The sequence below is a fragment of the Doryrhamphus excisus genome, linkage group LG3 (assembly GCF_037039965.1).
Source record: "Doryrhamphus excisus strain RoL-2023G ecotype Guam linkage group LG3, RoL_Dexc_Guam_v1.1, whole genome shotgun sequence".
In the NCBI taxonomy this organism is placed as follows: domain Eukaryota; kingdom Metazoa; phylum Chordata; class Actinopteri; order Syngnathiformes; family Syngnathidae; genus Doryrhamphus; species Doryrhamphus excisus.
Genome location: NC_136359.1, coordinates 15,373,047 through 15,392,794, shown reverse-complemented (window position 1 = coordinate 15,392,794; position 19,748 = coordinate 15,373,047). Strand labels below are relative to the sequence as shown.

At 41.6% G+C, this 19,748-nt stretch overlaps 1 protein-coding gene across 4 annotated transcripts; it reads left to right on the top strand.

Moving 5' to 3' along the window:
* Positions 1-190: 190 nt before the first annotated feature.
* Positions 191-4,303, top strand: LOC131128792 (arrestin domain-containing protein 2-like). Of its 4 annotated transcripts, none has more exons than XR_013627195.1 (7): positions 191-475; positions 569-629; positions 708-843; positions 920-1,010; positions 2,469-2,718; positions 2,895-3,151; positions 3,966-4,303. XR_013627195.1 is itself a non-coding variant. In XM_078789731.1 (6 exons), the coding sequence occupies exons 1-6, from the start codon at positions 199-201 to the stop codon at positions 4,236-4,238; spliced, it is 1,095 nt and encodes a 364-aa protein (XP_078645857.1). In that variant the 5' UTR covers positions 194-198; the 3' UTR covers positions 4,239-4,303. The 4 variants fall into 4 exon arrangements, 1 of the variants encoding a protein (XP_078645857.1); XR_013627196.1 differs by having other exon boundaries at positions 192-475; positions 2,562-2,718; XM_078789731.1 differs by lacking the exon at positions 2,469-2,718 and having other exon boundaries at positions 194-475.
* Positions 4,304-19,748: the final 15,445 nt, after the last annotated feature.

Below are 19,748 nucleotides of genomic sequence, written 5' to 3'. Positions count from 1 at the left end.
TGAATAAATTAACCAGGTTAATATGAGGGTGAAGACATGATTGGTGGAATTTTACAGCAAGCAAATGGAAAATTTCCCTCAATGGAAAATTTCTAGAAGCTTCTAAGATTCTAATGGAATTGTACAGGCAATTTAAACCTGTGACTTCAAACCTGTTTTACAGGCTCTTGCAAAGGCTCAGCTCACTCATTCAGCCACATGATCTTGATCTGTGCAGAGCTTTTTACCTGCTGTCCTCTTTTGAAAATGACCATCACAATATTTTTTATTGGCTATGAGGCCATTGATAGGCAAAATAGCTTCACAAATAAAGTCTTCATGGAGGCTTTGAAAGAAACTGAAATCCTTTTTGAATTACCTTTTTTTGTAAAAGGAAAGCAAATATTTGATTCGTCAATACATCGTTCTAATTTATACACCGACTACCAAGCCCAGGAGAAATGCAACTATGTCAAACAAGATGGTCTAAAATCAGGTAATGTACAAGAAACCAAGAGATTTCTGTGACTTTCTTCTTACTTTAGTAACATTGGATAAGGATAATGATACTTACAACTATTTTTTTCAGGTCCCCAAATTATTGTTGAAGGAAGATGTGTTTTTAATTTTTCTTTCAAGATTCCGGACAGGTATTTGATTTTCTTTGTCTGAATTATTTACATTTGGTTCTTTCATTTAAATGTTTTGTTGTTGTTGCTGTTTCACAGAATAATGCCTTCTTCTTCATGTTGGGTTCAGTATAAGTTAAAGGCGACGCTCAAACAACTAATGAAGCGAGAAAGAATTGTTGAATCTGGCTTCATATTTTTTCCTAAAGAAAGCATGGATAGCCTTCTACCAATGGTGACATTTTTTTTACATAAATTATTATTAATATCAATATCTTAGGAGAAGACTGCAGTAAAATGTGTTCTTTCAGGAACCTCAGTATGTTCACATCCCCAAAAAAGTCTGGGCTTCTGGAACAGTAGCAATGGATGTTTACACCCAAAGAATATCATACAGGCCAGGTAATATATACAGCACACACACACGTACAGTATATGTGCACACACATATATAAGTATAGTATTATAGTATTGTTTTGGTGTGGATTTTTCATTTTCCAAAGGTTACCAATTATTATAAATATAAATAAGCTGATAAACATATTGCAGAATGATGTACACCTCTGCCGTCTTCAATCAGTTAGAGAGAACAATTTTCGCCTATGCTCAGATTTGGAACACTTCCTCTCATTTGTGAAAGAGGAGGGACAGGGTGCGGCATAATTTCATGCACATGAAATGGTAACAGACACATTTCAAAATCGAAATAAAACCGACAGCACTTAGGTTCACACACGACTGCATTAATGTGTGTAATGTGCGTAGCTGCTGCTAAACCTACAAAAGCATTTCAAATGGAGTGGGGCAAAAGAATAATGTAAGACTCGGAATGGGAGGATAACCTTTTTTTGGGCTGACTCCATGTGAAGTAATGTAATGGAACGTCAATGTAACATTACTGATGCTAAGTGACCAGAATACTGCATGTCAACCACATAACAGCGATCACTTATCAATTCATGACTTTTTGAAAAACTGCGATAGAGTGAGGGAACGATGTTCAAACCACGATCGAACGAGGCACGACTTGCACTCTCAAAAACATGCATGTTTGGTTAATTGAAGACTCTAAATTGTCTGGAGGTATGAATATGAGTGTGTTTGGTTGTTTGTCTATATGTGCCCTGTGATTGGCTGGAGACCGTCCAGGATGTACAAAGTCAGCTGGGATAGCCTTCATCTTGTGAGCCTAATGAGGACACATAGTATAGAAAATGGATGGATGGATGGATGGATGGCTCTGACTTCTTCTTCTTTCTCTTTGAGCTTTTCCCTTCAGAGGTCGCCACAGCAGATCAATCTCCTCCATCCAACCCTGTCCATCTGTCTCTATCACACCAACTGCCCTCATGTCCTCCTTCACTACATCTATAAACCTCCTCTTTGGTCTTCCTCTACGCCTCCTACGTGGCAGCATCCTTCTACCAATATATTAACCATCTCAGTCTGGCCTCTCATATTTTTTCTCCAAGGCCTCTAACATGTAATGTCCCTCTGATGTACTCGTTCCTGATCCTATCCATCCTGGTCACTCCCAGTGAGAACCTCAGCATCCTCATCTCTGCTACCTCTAGTTCTGCTTTCTGTCTTTTCCTCAGTGGCTGGTCTCATGGCTGGTCTCACCACAGTTTTGTATACTTTTCCTTTCATTTTAGCTGAAACTCTTCTATCACACATCACGCCTGGCACTTTTGTGTCACATTGATGGCACTAACTATCAAATATTATATTATGATCCGTTGTTAATTAATATAATGTGTTTCACAAATAATTTATGCCTTTTAATCTATTTGATCTTAGTTACAAACATCTATCCATCCATTTTATTTTGCCTATCTGGGTATGGGTATTGGGGGGCAGCAGTCTCAGCCACCTCTTACAGTTTTAATGGGGGGTACTGAGGCGTTCCCAGGCCAGCTGTGAGACATAATCCCTCCAGCGTGTCCCTGGTAGGGCATGCCTGGAACACCTTACCAAGGAGGCCTCCAGGAGACAAGATGTTCCAGCCACCTCAGCTGCTCCTTGCGATGTGAAGGAGCAGCAGCTATACTTTGAGCTCCTCCCGGATGATGGTGCTCATCACCATCTTAGACAACATTTTTCAAAAAATGTGAGTTACTTATTGTCATTTATTTCTTAGATAACAAAATATGCTGAAATGTTATCGGTACACATTTTAAAAGTTCTATGATGGTGGAATTTGAACCCAAAAACAGAAAAACATATTTCTATGATGTATTTTTGAAAATGTTCATTCGAAAGTAACAAAATATTTTCTCATCTTAGGTGAGACTGTCCAAGTCACAGCTGAAATCAAAAACAAGTCAAGTCATTCAGTCAAGCCAACGTACATATTGTACTGGAAGCCAAACTGGACTGTCTCAGGCCAAAGGATAAGTCACATGTTTCCTATTCTTGAGAAAAAAGCCAAGCCTGTTGCCGCCCATAGCAGAAAGATTGTGACCAAGATGATTACCATCCCCAAAGGGTTTCCTCCTTCCATGTCAATCAGACCAGAACTCAAGAATGAGTACTTCCTGAAGGTAAACAAGACATTACCAGACATGTATGCGCCTCTATTTGTCAATTGTCATGTAAAAAGACTTCAGTAGCAGCACCGTTGTTGAAAACACTTGTAGTTGGATAAACAAACTAGAGATGGGATTTGGGGCTCTTTGAGGGGAGCCGGATCTTGGTCTTTCAAAGAGCCGTTGTATTAAGTTTTATAAAGCCAGCCTGGCCTCAACTTAATAATAATAATCACTGGGAAGCATGAATGTAGATATCCTACCAATGTGGTAACCTTATTTGTTTGACATACGTATGTGGATTACATTTCTAAAAAAAAAAGTCATATGTAGATTTATTGTAAATATTCCACAAGGTAGCACTATATCACTTTGACGGTGACTTCACAATTTAAAAAACCATGACTTGAATATGTATAAACATTAAAAACAAAGCAGGCTACAATGAATTACCATGCAAAACATTGCAATGGTTTCCACATAGGAGTATTGTTAAGAAATACAGCACAACAAAGCTACACTGTGAATAGCTCTCCTGTTTTTTTTAATTCTTGTTTTACTGGTGCACTCACGTGAAAGTTGCGTGTACAACGTGGCGTGATGCTATTTGCATTTCCACGCTCCTCCCCATGTAACTCTGGAACAATTAACTCTTCCCAGCTGCGACTCGGTTCCCATTGTTCTTGCAATTTCATTTTATGTCATTCTTTCTTGGACATTGTTTTGTTTTATGTACATAATTCTAAATGACATGAAGAGTTGTATCTCCTTAGCTACTACATGTTAAAGTTGCATCATGCCATAAAATGACAAAGCATCTTTTTCACAGGTCAATCTGGATATGACAGGGACAAACTTCAAACTTCAAGTCAAGCTTCCAATATTTGTCCAGTCTGACAGTGTTGCATCACAACAAAAATCACTGAATGCTGTTGACCTTGGATTTCGTGGATATCACAACCAAAAGCAAGACATGAGTGATGGAGAACAACCAAAAAAGAAGGCCCGATCTATAGGCTGTCCTATTGATTTCAAAGAAATAGAAAAGGATATGTACCTGATGGATGAATACAAACCAGATTATTCTGAGGGTTGCAAATAAAGATTATTAAAACAACAATTGTCACCATCAAATTGTGATGAAGCAAATTATATATCCTCTAAGAACTTACTGTTGTGTTGTTGTTATTGGAATTAGAAAAAGTTTTTAATTTCAGTGATTCAGGTTTGTCCTTCAGCTACAAGCTGAGCCAAAAGTCAAACATTTGACCAGCGATATAGTTTAAAGTCTACTCTGGTGGTCATTGTTTTGGCTTCACAGTATCTCCTCCTCCTATGTCATTAGAGTCTACCCAGGTGATTTTGGGCAAGAGGCGAGGTAAGGCAAATCGGTAAGGCAAAACTTCCTGTTGGAGAAAACCAGAGAAGTTGAATAAAACCCACCTGGCAACTCCACACAGAGATGTTCCAACTGAATTTTACCGTTGATCTCGTGACCTTGTGGCCAACACGGTGCTGATGTAAATGGTAGTAACAAAAATGAAGTTACTGTTGGTTCTTTGTTTGCCACTATTCATTTAATGGCACTGAAATGACCACACAGGTTGCTCATTAGCCACCCGTCACAGGGCGAGACGCATTCATGAACGACACAATTCTCAATGATTTATTGCAATGTTGGATTCTGTGGAGATCTGTGGAATGTTCACATTCCAGATTTGTGAAAATGACACATTGCTGTTACGCAATGTGTAAGTGGTGACATTGGATTTGCAAACATGACAGGAAGAAGCTCCCACATGAATTACAGGTAATAAAGGTTATACTGAATGTTGTACAGATCCATCATATGGTTCTTTGGAAGAATTCTGCACTCTATGTAGTGACATTCTATTTAAATGTTAAGTATTTCAAAATGTACATAAAAAAAGAAGGTGTGGCTATACCACATGTGGAGCATACGGGTACTGCGCAAGAGGGGGCGCCAAAGCGATGTGGTTGAAATTATTTGGAGATGCATTGGTCTGTGCAGGTATTAATCATATGATCATATGATCAATAACGACCAGTTTTGTTCGCAGTGTCTTACAAATGTCATGCATTGTGGATTGCTCTTTTTGCATGTTTGCATGCCCTTTAGAAAGTAGGTAATTGGGCTTCTCTCGACATACATAGTAAAAGAGCACACGCTGGTGGTCTTTTCTGCTATTGAAAAACCTGTCAAACACCAACTGACTCATGTCACTTGAGTGCTACATTTCAAAATATTGCTCATGAAAAGAACATGAAATGTCAAACAGCCATTTAAGTGATTTAGTTGCTCCAGTTATGGTAATTACATGATGACTCTGACAGTGTAATGATTTTAGGTGACAAATCAACCAAAGATAGGACCAGGATAATACGGAGCAAGTTTATATATGCATATTTAGTTCACCTTTGGTCATTGCTTCCTTTGCCACCCCCATTATGTGACATGTGACATATATGGAAGTACAGTGGGAGTCGAACAGTGGCTTTGCATTATGACGAGAGCCTGCTAACTAGTCTGATTCTGTGTACAGTGTGGAGGCGGTCAGCTCCACACCCACACACACACACACACACACACAGAGCGCTTGATTTTGGAGAAAGGGTAGCTTCTGGCACCTCCCTCCACCGTATAGCCAGAGTTAGTACCATGACAACCATGCGGGCCCGCTGGCGTCTCCCTGTCTTCAGCAGCCGCCGTTGCCATGGTAACTCCCCACGGGGCTCCCTCAGATCAGCGGGATGGGCGTCCAGTTGACTAACGCGCTCCCAGCCTGGGAATAGCTGAGGGAGGAAGGAGAGAGCGTTGTGCAGGCGTTGTGTGAATGTGCAAAGCAAAAAACTGCGGCTAGGCGTATAGCTTTTGCTGCATGCAGCATTTAGCACGCTATCCCTATTATTATGGGATATTATAACCTCATTAAAAAAAGATTGTCTTATCTGTGAACAGCCCTGATGCTAAAATGAGGTAAAGTTTAAGTATCAGCACAACAAAGTCCTACCTGATTTGTTGAGATTAGACAAAAATACACACAATACAGGGGGCTGCACGCCAAGTGGTTAGTGCACAGGCCACACAGCTAGGAGACCCGAGTTCGATTCCACCCTCTACCATCTCTGTGCGGTGTTTGCACGTTCTCCTCGTGTATGCGTGGATTTTCTTCATTCCAAGTTAACGAGTTAATATGAACTAGCTAACAACGCACATCATTGGGACCTACCTATCTAGCCCTCCAAAAAATCCCTCTAACATTGACTTATTGTTTGATATACATGCTGTGATCATGCATTAACAAGTACATTGATGATAACATGTAATACTTACAGTATATTGCTGTATTTTGACAATTGAAAACATTACCAAAACGTCATCATTTCATAGGCACACTGATTTAGCCCAGGAGCTTACGCTACTTCTGTCAACAACAACATCATAGAAACAACGATGACACAATGTCCGCTCACATCGGGATAGCTGTGTCTTCCAGCAAGACTTATGCTCCAGTCCTCAGGCATCAAATGCTGAGAGCAAACAAGCATCTTGTTGAGTCCACCCATCCATCCATTTTATATGCCACTTATCTTATCTAATCTTTTATTTGTTGTAAGTGTGTCTTTCAGATTTAATTGTTTTAAATGTTAAAAAACTGATTATGAATTAAACAATTTTCTTTCTTTTTTTTTTACATTTTGACAAAATGATTCCCACTTGTCCTCTTGTTATAGTTTCTTTTTCTGAAAAATATATGAATGATATGAAATGAAATAAAATAATCAACAATTGGGCCTTAAATCTGCCTGCTTTAAAAAAAAAAAAACTTTAAATAACATTTAAATCAGTTTAATACACAAACCAACAAAACTAAGGTAACCTACCAGTCACAACTTTATGACCTGAAGTATAATCTAATGACATCCAGTGGTGTAAAACCGCACTGCATCAGTATTTTGGTCATTTAGCACTGCAGTTGTACGCCACTGCAAACTACAACCACATTAATACACATTTCATTAAATTAATACATTTATGATAGTGTCAATCAAACAGAGTATTATCTTTGCAAAGATAGAATTGATGATATAGTAGTTCTTGCCCCGTGTTTTATACGTCATATAGTTCATAAGTCATACAGTTCATTCATATACTATATCACACACTCACATCCGCTATGAAAATGCTTATTTCTGCCATTGAGAAGTGACACTTTTGGGAGTTTGGAACTTGTGTGTCCCCCATATGGCCTTACTCGGCCCAATAGCAGGACAGGATTGTGTGTTTTTTTTTTTAATGTCTTTAATTGCTCCAAGCTGTGAGTGCACATGAGCTCCATATTCAAAGAAGCACAGGTTTAATCACTTCAAGCCAAAGATGGAAAAAAAAACTAAGATAGTGTTGTTTGCCATGTGTGCACAAGAAAGGGAAGATCCAATTAGGTACATCATAATGAAGCATTTATTTTGGAAAAAGACGGATAAACTTTCCATAGTAAACACTTCCTGGTCTAAAGTAAGTGCAGAAATGTTTTCTCTTCATCATATAAAGTCCTTACACATATAAAAAAGTGACACAAGGCAATTCAGTCAGTGTTACAGAAGGCAATGCGCCAAAACATTCTACACTAATTTAAATAGTTCATTGTCTCTAGTTATGCGTGCATGAATACGTCTATCTTAACTAGCTCTTAAGTGTGTGGCTATATTGCGCACTTGTAGTGGTCACCTTTGGAACTAAAATTGGTTTGATTTAAAAAAAAAATCCCTTGATGCGAGATGATTATACAGAAAGGGTATAAAAGAATGAGGAAAAAAAAGTTCATTTATGAAACTCAGAGAAGCAGCCTCCTCTGCATAGATGGACATTGCATATCTTGCAGCCAAACACGCTCTCATGCCGTAGTCCCTTGTTGGTACAATTCCTGCAGCGCCGCGAGCGCTCGGACATGCGCTCCAGGCGATGTCCGTACTCAATGGGTGAGTCAGCATGCCTCTTCCTGGCGGCCCTCTCCATGCCTCTCGCCCCTTGGTAGTCTCCGATGAGCTGCTGGGCGAGGCGCACCCGGAAGTGGCGCTGTGTGAACTGCTTCCCGTTGAAACCTGCGGGCGGCGCGCCCCCTCTGCTCTCCCTCAGGATGATGTAGGCGTTTACGATGCACAAATTGACATAGAACCACAGGAAGTAGCGCCACCACTTCCTGCACGGCCGGCCCACCTGGTAGCACTCCCTCAGCTGGTCGCACAGGTCCACCCCCCTCATGTTCTCTTGGTACAGCAGCAAGGGAAGAGGCCTTGGCACGCCGAGAGACAAACCTGAACTTTCCATGCTGTCGCTGTCCACCTCACCATCCACCTCACGGCCGTGTTGCTCCCCTGGACTGATACCCACAATCCCCGGTGCAGAGTTGGTGGACAAGCAGCTAATGACCTTGATGTCCCGTGTCACTGTTGCCACCAGGTTGCCACGCTGACACTGATAGAACTCCCCCTGTAACAGCTTTCCCACATTCCGAGGGCGGAGGACCTCGGGATAACCTTTGCGTCCCGACTGGGTGGGTCCGCAGGCATAAAGTCCATCCCTTAGCAGTCTCTGGAAGAGCGGCACGGAGGTGAAGAAGCTGTCCATGAAGAGGTGGTGGTACTGACCTTCCAGGCCACGCACGAGTGAGGTCACCACGCGGTACCCCTGTAACACTACCGCTTGGTCCTCACTGGGCCGGCCCATGTGGATTTTAGCCCGGTGGCAGTAGCCCGAGCGCGAGTCGCACAGCATCCACACACTCAAGCCTTTCCTCAGGGGCTTAGAGGGCATGGAGTGCGTGGGTGAGGAACGCCCTCTTGTGACAAGGGCGCTCTTGTCTATGGTCAGACAGCGGTTGGGCGTGTAGGCGTCCCACATGGTGTTCTCCAGCACATCCAGGAGAGGCCTGATTTTAAAAAGGCCATCATAGCCACGCTCACCTCGCACGGGCTCCGCCTCCCTGTCACACAGCTGGAGGTACTGGGTGAGCTTCTCAAAGCGCCGGGCTGTCATGGTCTTTTTAAAGCCTGCATTGCCTATGAAAATGTCGCTGGCCCAGTACATGCCAGTATCGGGCAGCTGATTGATGCCCATGAGGATGTTGAGGCCCACATAGGCTCTCATCTCCCTTGCATGGGTCGGGTGCCAGTGTGGGTCTGTTTTGCCGCTCCTCCTTTGCCGATAGAGGGCGTAGTTGTTTGTTTGTTCCACCATGTGTTCAAAAAGAGAATCTGGAAAGAGTATCCGGAAATAGTCACGGGTGTCGGCGTCGTCTCCCAGCGAGTGCTGAGGGCCGCTGGCAGCATTGAAGGGCTCGATAGCAATCACCTGGTCCGGTTCGCCCCAGAAGTCCGGAGACGTGCAGTCCTCATGCAAGTCTTCGTTGTAGCCGAGAAAGCTGGCGCGCTCCTCCTCCTCTTCCTCCAAATCGGAGAAATCGAGGTCAGAGTCGTTCGAGGTGGCGTCGGAGCAGTTAGTGGAGGTGCAGCACTCCTCCGAGTTCTCCTCCTCTTCGTGCTTGAGTCCATTGCTCCCAGTCACCAAAATGATGTTGCAGCCTCCCCCGGCCACAAGGCTGCTGGCCGCTGCTGTGCACGCGGAACCATTCTCCCCCTCGCCACCGTCCTCCTCGTCTTCCTCCTCCTCCTCCTCCCGCCGCGCTCCGTCTTCCTCGTCCGAGTCTGGCTTTTTATACGGAATTTCAAACCACTTCACATCGCTTGAAAGATTTAGCGGGTACTCTTGGCTGTCGCACGCCGCACTACTTTCTGTATCCGCGCTCGTTTCCAAAATGGTAAAAAGCTCCCTTCCGTTTCTTGCCGTCGCCATGTCGGGATATTAAAGTGCCCCTGCATGAGTCCCTTTTCGGCGTGTTTTTTTCCACGCGGCAGGGAAATACACACACAAAGCAGTCATCCGAAGTGAGCCGATGTACACAGGAGGGCAGCGTCACGGCCAAAAGTTGAACCTTATGCGGCGTCTGAGGGCTTCATTCGCGTTGTTTCCGCTCCCGGTTCTTTGTGGGCTTCGCAGCGCAGTGTGGCCGCAGACGTCAGAAGCTGCATGCATGTCCTGCTTGCTAGGGCGTTTTGCGACTGCAGCTGGTGGGGTTGCTAGTTCGCAAGGCTGGCAGATGGCCGCTCGCTCTTCTAATGCCCGCTGGCATTCAGAGCATAGCCATCATCTCGGAGCAGTTTGCACTAAACATCACATAATGCAGTCTTAACAATGGCAAACTTTTGTGTAGCCATAACAAGCAAACGTTTATTCACATCGTCATAGTGCATACATCCACTACTGGGGGGTGCATGAACAACTCACAACATGAATGCATCCTGAGTACAATGCTGTGTTGATGCACATCACACAGCAGTGTGGAGTCATCACTAGGGTGAGCAGAGAGGCAGTGTGTTCATTCATAAACATGTTTCTTCCCTCTGACAGGTTCCTACATGAACCTGAAGCCCTATAGGCTATTGTGGAATTAGGGACCTCCCTCTCTTTTATGAATGTGGGCAGATACTCCTGTGTTTTACTCCAGGGCTGAGAGTGAACAGCTCCCCCTGATGAGATTGATGGCTCCTCTGCAGGTTGTTTAAAAATAGAAAGCGGTTCACATGTGTGTTTACACTGTTAACATTTGATTAGAATCAATACTCTTATTGTTGGACATACATTATTACATGCAGTGGACCAATTTTTTACCTCCGCTTGTGTGTGTGTGTGTGTCTGCCAATCAAGATAATGATTTTGATAAAGCTTCTCAAGCAGAGACAGATTACAATCATCACTCAAATTTAATTCAAATTCAATCTTTTCCCAAATGCAGAGCAGAGTATTAACAGACCAAGCAGCGATGTGTACATGGTATCCAAATTTTGTGATTTTGAGAAAAAAAATGTAAATGTGATTCTGTTATTACATATAAAGAAGCAATTTGGAGCAGAGATTATAACACAGTTGGAGTCTATCTTAGTCCCTTAAAGAAAGTGATTTTCTGGAGCATACAGTATTCTGTGCGTTCTGTTCACACTCACTGTAGCAACAAAAAAATCAACCAATTTTGCCTTTGACATCATTGAAGTTAACTTATCAGTTTTGAAGAATGTTTTTCTTTATTTTATCCAAGCTACTGCGGCTTCCCTGAAGTCTTCTGCCACCTCCGTTGGGATGGCTTGTTATATACTATTTCACCATGTTCTGACTTACAGGTCTTATAAAAAAGGACAAAAATATTCAATTACTGGCAGAGGTACTCAAAAGTGCCCTTCAAGCTGATGTCAGTTTCTTTAAATTTGACTTAAAAATAGCAAACAACCCTCTGTAGGTGGATTTTTGCTCACTTGGGAGGTGACCAGTTAAATCATGTCTTCCTGTTTGGGGAGTGGGGGGATGGGCTGCAGGAAGAGTCCCTTCCAAATTCTTTGAGCTGCGGCCTGCTAGTCTTCATGGCTGGCTAAGCAGTGGGCCTTGCAGAGAAGGCAGGCACGGTGTATGCATCCTTTCTTACGGGCTTATCGCTTCTTGTTTCAGATTCTTGTTTCAGTTGGGGTTGTGTTGCTGCAGTGGTCTGTTTGTTATCCACAGCGGACATGGGCTGACATTGGGGAGGCAGTGAGTTTGGAAACAGTGGGAAATGCGACAGGCTAGAGCCCTCAATTTTTTTTTAAACCTAAAAATAGAAAAAAAAGGGGGGAAAAAGGCGCACTTCCAACATTTCCAGGCCCCTGGAGCAGAGTGCTGCAGCAGACCCCTCAGAGAGACTCCTGTGGTGGGGTGGAGAGACGCTGACCAATGGGGGCTTAGACCTTCTGTTAGTGTTGTGCGTGTTGCTGCTCCTAACTCAGCTCCTCCATAGCTCAGCTCCCTCATGGATGAGTTCAGAGAGGGCCTCAGTGTGTGTACAGTATATATATGTGTGTGTGTGTGTGTGCAGCTGACATCATAGACTGTAAGAAATGGTGCAGCCCCAAGTAAAACTGGATTGGTGTGTGTAGCTGGTCTTGATGTTATGGCAACTGAAAAGTAAAAAAAGAAGCGCAATCATCACTGGAAAAAACTTACAGCAAAAAATACCAAAAGATTGTTAAAATTGAAGTATGCTTGTCAAGTGTAATAGCCAACATTGCCATTTACATTTATTATTTATATATATAATTCATTGTATTCAAAGAAAACCTGGCATACATCGTCTTGGAGAGGCGTCTGTACAATCGGCCAGCGCCCTCTTGTGGTCCTTACAGAGAAGACAGTCAACACAATTTTTTAGAGTGACATTTTGCCCCACTTGTAATAATGACATATGAGTACTGTAATAATTAAAAAAAACAATACTAAGTACTCTATGGTAATGAATATCTATATATTTGTATATATGTACTAGAGCTGCAGTGACAGCAACTTGCATGAGAAAGAAAAACTACACTTTTAACCACTAGGTGGAGGTAAAATACAAAACACATTGGAGCAATTTGCATGCTTTAATTACAGTGAACGTGTTTCACGCTTTCTCAAAGTAAATAACAATGAATGTGTTGAAAAAGAATTTAATTAAAAAGATTATATACTCATCCCTCTGTCTTAGACTACACACACATTTGCTTCGGATTTTGGCTTATGGTCACGAGGCCATGTGTTCTTCATTACAACTGCAATGGAGGAGGACCAAGGTCAGTCCACTGGACCGTGTCACTGAGGCCCCGGCACTCTTGCTGGTTCTGTTTTATAGTGGATTTATGATTTTAACTGTGTAAATTGATAGACAGCTTATAGTTTATTTGTTTTCAGTGCAAATAGTGTCTCAGCGGTTGTGTGTTACATACATGACAACTTGCATGATTTATTCCATACGCAAAAGAAAAATTAAAGTTGTATATTACTGTACAACATTTTTGACTCTGATAACTAAGACACACTCTGGTAACTAAGGTGAACCTAAAAGAAAAATATGACTATATTTAGAATTCTTCATTATTTTAAATATATTCATATTATTTTGATTTTATGCTTGGCCAAATGCTAGAAATCTCAGCTTGTCTCCGCTGCATATTAGTATTGTTATTGTTGTCATGTGACATAACCTTTTAAGGAAAATCCCCAAGGTGACGCATAAAAGGGCCACAAAGTACACGGTCGAACATTGTGCAAAAGTCTTTCCTCTGCATATAAAAATGAGTGACGGAAGCTGTGTCGATCAGCAATTAATGATAGCTTTGATGAATGAGTCACTAATCCTCCTACACACAATACGACAATAGAATTGCATAGTGAGTCACAGCAATGCGAGCATAGTAGTGTGAAATGTTCTGCATTGGGGTTTTAGATCACTGGTGCATCCCCTGCTGTGATTTATCAGTCATAAATAATGGTTTGCAGTGCTTCCAAGTCCAAGAACTGTTTACATGCTTCATTAAATGAAATCCAAATGATAGCGATGGGGAAACATCCACCATTAGATGTTGTATGTAATCATTTATCAGTGATGTGGTTGGCAAAACAATGATTTCACTTACACAGCAAGCAATTACCTCACCAAATACTTTCTGTCATGATGCCAAAGTAACATTGCTGACACCTAGTTACTGGTACAGAATACTATATATTATGTGTCTTTCAATGCTTTTTCTGAATGAATTAGATTGTATTTTACTTTATTTAGCGATGTTTATGTTTGTAAATACTTAATTTAGGCCAAAAATGGCCCCAAAATTTGCTTCTTCTTCTTTCTCTTTGGGCTTTTCCTTTAGGGGTCGCCACAGCAAATTAATCTTCTCCAGCCAACCCTGTCTTATGCATCTGTCTCTCTCACACCAACTACACTCATGTCCTCCTTCACTACATCCATAAACCTCCTCTTTAGTCTTCCTCTACGCTTCCTACCTGGCAGCTCTAAACACAGCATCCTTCTACCAATATATTCACTATCTCGCCTCTGGACATGTCCCAACCATCTCAGTCTGGCCTCTCTGACTTTATCGCCAAGGTCTGTAACATGTAATGTCCCTCTGATGTACTCATTCCTGATCCTATCCATCCTGGTCACTCCCAATGAGAACCTCAGCATTCCCATTTCTGCTACCTCCAGTTCTGCTTCCTGTCTTTTGCTTAAATAGTCAAATTGTTCCTCTAAGGAAGAGTCTGCCTCAAGTCAAGTTTATTTGTGCACTTGGATGATCATGCAAAGCAGGGGTGTCCAAAGTGCGGCCCAGTGGCCATTTACGGTTCGCAGCTAGCTTTTTTCTTTTAATCGCCTGGGGCCTGTGCAGAAATACATTAGAGTTTTAGTATGCCCCCCTCTGAGAGAAATTTGGACACCCTTGATGTAAAGAAAATATACAAAAGTGTAGTTCATGTTTTGACTAATAACTCAGCCTTTTGCTTGTGTGTAATTTGACAGGCACATGCAAAAAGGTCATGAAGACAAAAAGCTGTTTTTTTCTTGACAGATAAACACCTTGTGGCTACAAAGTTGTCAGAGAGTGAGTGGTATTTATAAACGCTTGACGTTGTTTTAGTGGCCCCCAGTGACTTATAGTGTTAACTAAACAGTTTTAAACCCACCAGCCGGAAGAATATAACACCCTTGTATTTCCTTTTCAATGTCTGAATGGTGTTTTTGCCATTGAAACATCATCTAAATCATTAATGGTGATCAATCATTAATTATACTGTTTTCATGGTCTTAGAAGCTGTGATTATACAGAGGAACTTGTGCCAAGATCAGGGAAGAAAAGTGTCTCTGAATGAATTACACATTATCTATCCAAGTTTCTTTTCTGGAAGGTTTCAGTGTATAAAAATCCTAGCCAGTCATTTGCAACACACTCATTTCTAGCCAATTCATATTCTTCCCACTTGGCCTTTGCCTCCCTGCTCATGTACTCTTGTCAAGTCAACTCTTCTACATTGTAAGCTATGGAAGGCCTTCCGCAGGCATGTCTGCCTCACAGTAAGGTAGTTCTGGGTCTGAATTAGCACTGCAATTATAAATCAATGATTATTCCATTATCCTATTCATCTACAACTATTTTGCTATTCCATTAAATTATAAATATCTTCTGACTTCAGCCTCTCAAATGTGAATATTTATACACATCACCTCACATCACCTATGATTTTGAAAAACAGCAATGGACATTTTTGCCTCTTTTCGGATACGATGCAGACCACACCATTAACTGGTTGTGTTTGGTTCATATTGATTTGGTCCGTTTTGGGTGTATGTGTCAAACTCTCACCATGGAGGGCCGAGATACTGCAGGTTTTCTCTCCAGTGGGTCATTTAATTGATGAGCTCCTTCCCTCATGAAAATCACTTGCTTTATTGACCGGCTGGAGAGAAAACCCTGTGTGGCCTGGGGGGACATTTGCAGCCCTTAACTTGTTGATTATTGGCCCACACTATCAAGGGTAACCTCTAGAATTACTCTCACAGTTTTCCAAGTAAGGATTCCAGACGCAGAGCCACTTCACAGTTCCAGTGCAAAAAATTAAGTCTTTTAATGAACAAAAAGATGGCAAGAGTAGTGCACTGCAGAAAATGGTGAAGACCAAATTGCTGAGGTTGACGGTGCAAAACAGTGCAGGGCACAATAGAAAAACCATTAGCGGGGCAAAAAAAAAAAAAAACTACTACAACAACTAACAAAATATGAATTTCTTGGTGACCAGAATGGTGTCACATGGTGCAAGGAGGCTGGCATAAAGAATCACAAACCAGAGCAGACACAAGAGCAGCCAACACCAACCGGGTAGGTAAGCAAGACAAATACCCGTAATGGCAAAGTGGCTACAGGTGCACCTTGTGCCGCCGCCCTCTCAGGAAGTCACAGGGTCTTAAGAGGAAACAAATAAAGAAAGGCCGGAAAGGCAAGTTTATTTATAGAGCACTGTTTGTATTTAAAGGGAACAGTGTTGTACAGTATTTTGTCAGACTCGCCATGTTTTGATCAAACTACATCATACAGCCATTATTTTTTAAACATTTTGTCATAGCCTAAACTCAGGGTGGGTGCGAACATAACTTATACAGCTCATCAGGAGTCTTCTTACTAAGTGGGTGTGTTATTTTCATTTCACAGGACCAAAGCCTGTGGTATGAAAGCATTCTACTTGTGGCCCCTAAACTGCTGGGTTACATCACAACTGAGTTCCATAACAACTCTGATGATGGAACCACTGGTTCAATATGACAATTGATGCTTTCCCCTATTTGTGATTTAAGTACACTAGTTCCACTTGCATACAAGTGTGGCTTGAATCATCAAACAAGATACTTGAGGCTGCAAAGGAAGCTGGCATGTTCACATTGGCCTTACCACCCTGGAATCTCCTGGTAATTGCACGCTCGTCCATTCACAGCATGCGTCATTCAGCACCAACCCAAAATTGCATTGCCACTGTTTATGGGAAGTTAAACAAAAGAGTTGACGTAGTATATTTCATGACACCACTGCAGACATATAAACTGCATGATCGATTTATGCATGGGAGTGTATTAAAATATGTAAATACATAGTGTGAACCATTCAGCAGCAGTATTTTAAATGTGCTTACTGATATCTGATAGTAAGTAGCTCATCATCAACATCAAGGGCGAGTGTTGGTGTTCCAAATGATTCCTTCCCTCCAGCTATGGCAGCTTTGAGAAAAGAGGTAGAAGAACTTCCCAACTCATGTCTGGAAATCTGCCTGTTACACTCCAGAGGCCATGCTTGCTGCCAAGGCTGAGATGCTCTCTGGTTTTCCTGGAAGTGACAGGGAAACTCTGGCCGACAGTGCATACTACTGATTATTATACGCTAAAGCTTCACTTATTTGGGTGGGTGCCATTGCAAATTCTACTATTTTTTATTGTACCGGAATATGCAAGCAAAAAATATTCACTTCAGTTAATTTATTCAATTGCTTTGCTTTAAAGAGTATTCAATCACTACAATGTTATTATTCTATCTGAATATTTGGAGACTCTCTGAAGGGTTTTGAATGATTCATGGATAGTCCTCTTCCCGTGTCCAGATTGCCACTAGTTTGCAAAGCGACAACCAATTATTTTGGAATTGACTGAACTGACTCCTTATATGCAAAACACACCACAAACATAGAGGGTACTTTTTTTCCCAGTTTCAATGTGGCTGTTTTCTACTTACTGCATTACTTTGTGTCCAAGATATACTTTTTCTAAAAATGTTGTCTTCCTATTCATTAAAATTCATATGTGGAATGCCATGATTATTTAATGATCTTAATATCTTATTACTCCCACTGATAAATCTCTGCTGTCAGTGACCTTGGGCTGTCCAGCTTTGCGGACCCGCCTTTAAAAAAAAAAGAGAGAGTGTGTTCTGTTTCCTGAGGCTTATGAGCATGGAGAGAAATGTCATGTGCACAAACAGCCACCTTCAAAGGAGACGTGCAGTGCTACAGTTATGAGACCACAGGGAGCTGTCTGACTGGACTACGTTGAAAAATGTCTCATGTCACCATAAAATTTCTGGTAAAACGTACATGTGGAAGGAATTAGAAGGGCTGAGAGGGCTGAGGATGAGTCTGAAGAAAATAACGAACAGTGTACAGTGAGACCTTGGAACACCAGCACAATCCTTTTCCAGGAGGTGACTGATCTGTTGTGATTGATATTGAATTTTCCCCCATAAAAAATAAATAAAAAGACACAGTTTGCCATCATAAACGTTCTTGATGACGACTTGAGTGTAAAAAGAAGTTAACGCCCATAAAACGTAAACACACCAAAACACCCTACATTGAAGGGGAACTGCAATTTTTGGGGAATTTTGCCCATCATCATTCTTTCCCTTTTCTGTGCATTATAACATGAGAAAAGTTAATTTGAGCTAGTCCAGGGTATACCCCGCCTCTCACCCGAAGACAGCTGGGATAGGCTCCAGCATACCTGCGGCTTTATATGTTTGGAAAACTTTTCCTTTGATGAGTTTTGCTCTGTTTTCGTTCGGCTTTTGGATATTGTTTGCTTTTAAGTTTTGGGATGCATTTTAAGTAACTTCCTTGAGTTTACTGCCAGGGAAGTTTTTAGGACCTACTCCACTCCATCCTAAATCTTTGTACAACAAAACATTAGGAATAGTCTGCATCCTCTCTTCTTTCATACTCTGTCTGAAGAAGTTTGGGTTAAAACCAAAAAGCAGCCGCCTAAACTAACGAGTCATCCAAGATAGCAGTAAACCGAGAAGCCACTGACCATTCAAATAAACCAGGATGAAAAAATAGACTGGGATAAATGGATAAATAAAACAAACCTTCTGGAACCTATTGACTCATCCACTGCCCTGTCTTCTGTCGTCTCTTTTGGGCTCCATCAACATCTTTTTAACATTCCTCAATCCGTCTGTTCAATTTAAGAGCGACATCAGGAAAAACAGTGATAAGATGGGAGAAAACTTCACTGGAAACTGTAAGGATTCCCATCTGTATGGACGTTTCTATTAGGCTCAGCAGAGAATGGAGAAATGTTGAATAACTGTTGACGGTCACTTAGTTACCTTGAAACATATTCCATCTGAAACATCACATGTAATGTGCTGTGTTGAACAAATAAAGTTAAAGCTGACAATGATAAATCATATGCAACTAATTGAACAAACTGTGACTATATGGCATAAACAGTTATTTGGATGATGATTCAAATTCATGATGATGGTTGCTTCAGGTCACTTTACAGGTACTTGGACATAATTTCCACAGTTCAGTTTGATCTGTCCCATAAACCACATCATCTTCAGGATCATTGTTTTCCTTGCTTAGATCTCCAAACATTATATGTAAATCAATCAGAACACTCAAAGTCTATCCAAGAAGCAGGGCCGATGAAAGCGTTGTTTCCCTTTCATCATCTGCCAGAGACATTAAGGTGGTTCATTGACTCAGTGATGTTCTTCCAGCAGTCCAGTATCTCTGCTGACCCAAGATAGAAGCAGATGACTGAGAGCTTCCTGCTTCTCTCTGTCTCCTGTGTCCACATCACGGCCTGATAATCACGACTTCAACGGCAGGCATCACTTGATGCTTTATCTTGACCCGGGAGGGTTCAAAACAACTCAACATACAAGGTGCATTCCCTAACAAGGCCCACAACGGAACATATGGGAGTGGAGGGATATGGACACTCATCAGGTATCAAGATTATCAAAGGTGAGGGTGTCAACAAGTGTTCTTTATTTAGCCCTCACCACTACATGGAAAAAAGGCCATATTTGTGTCAGAGTTGCTTTATTATCTGTTGATTTAGCTTTCAGCCTGCTTGAAACCAATTGATGCAAGGATACTGCAAAATTATATTATGACATATTAATTTAATCGCATTACAGTATCACTGCCTGCTTTACAGCTCCTCAATGTACTTGTACAGTATACTGTATGGCAGCGGTGATTTTGAATGGGAGTGTATGATACGGTGTCACACCGGAGCCAGCAGATGGTGCTGTTAGTAAAAAAAGCTTGTTAATGTACAGATTTAATGTAACGTCAGAGTTGATGATTGAAGAGTTGAGTGTCGGTATAAGGCTGTTTTTTGTTTTTAATGCAAATGTT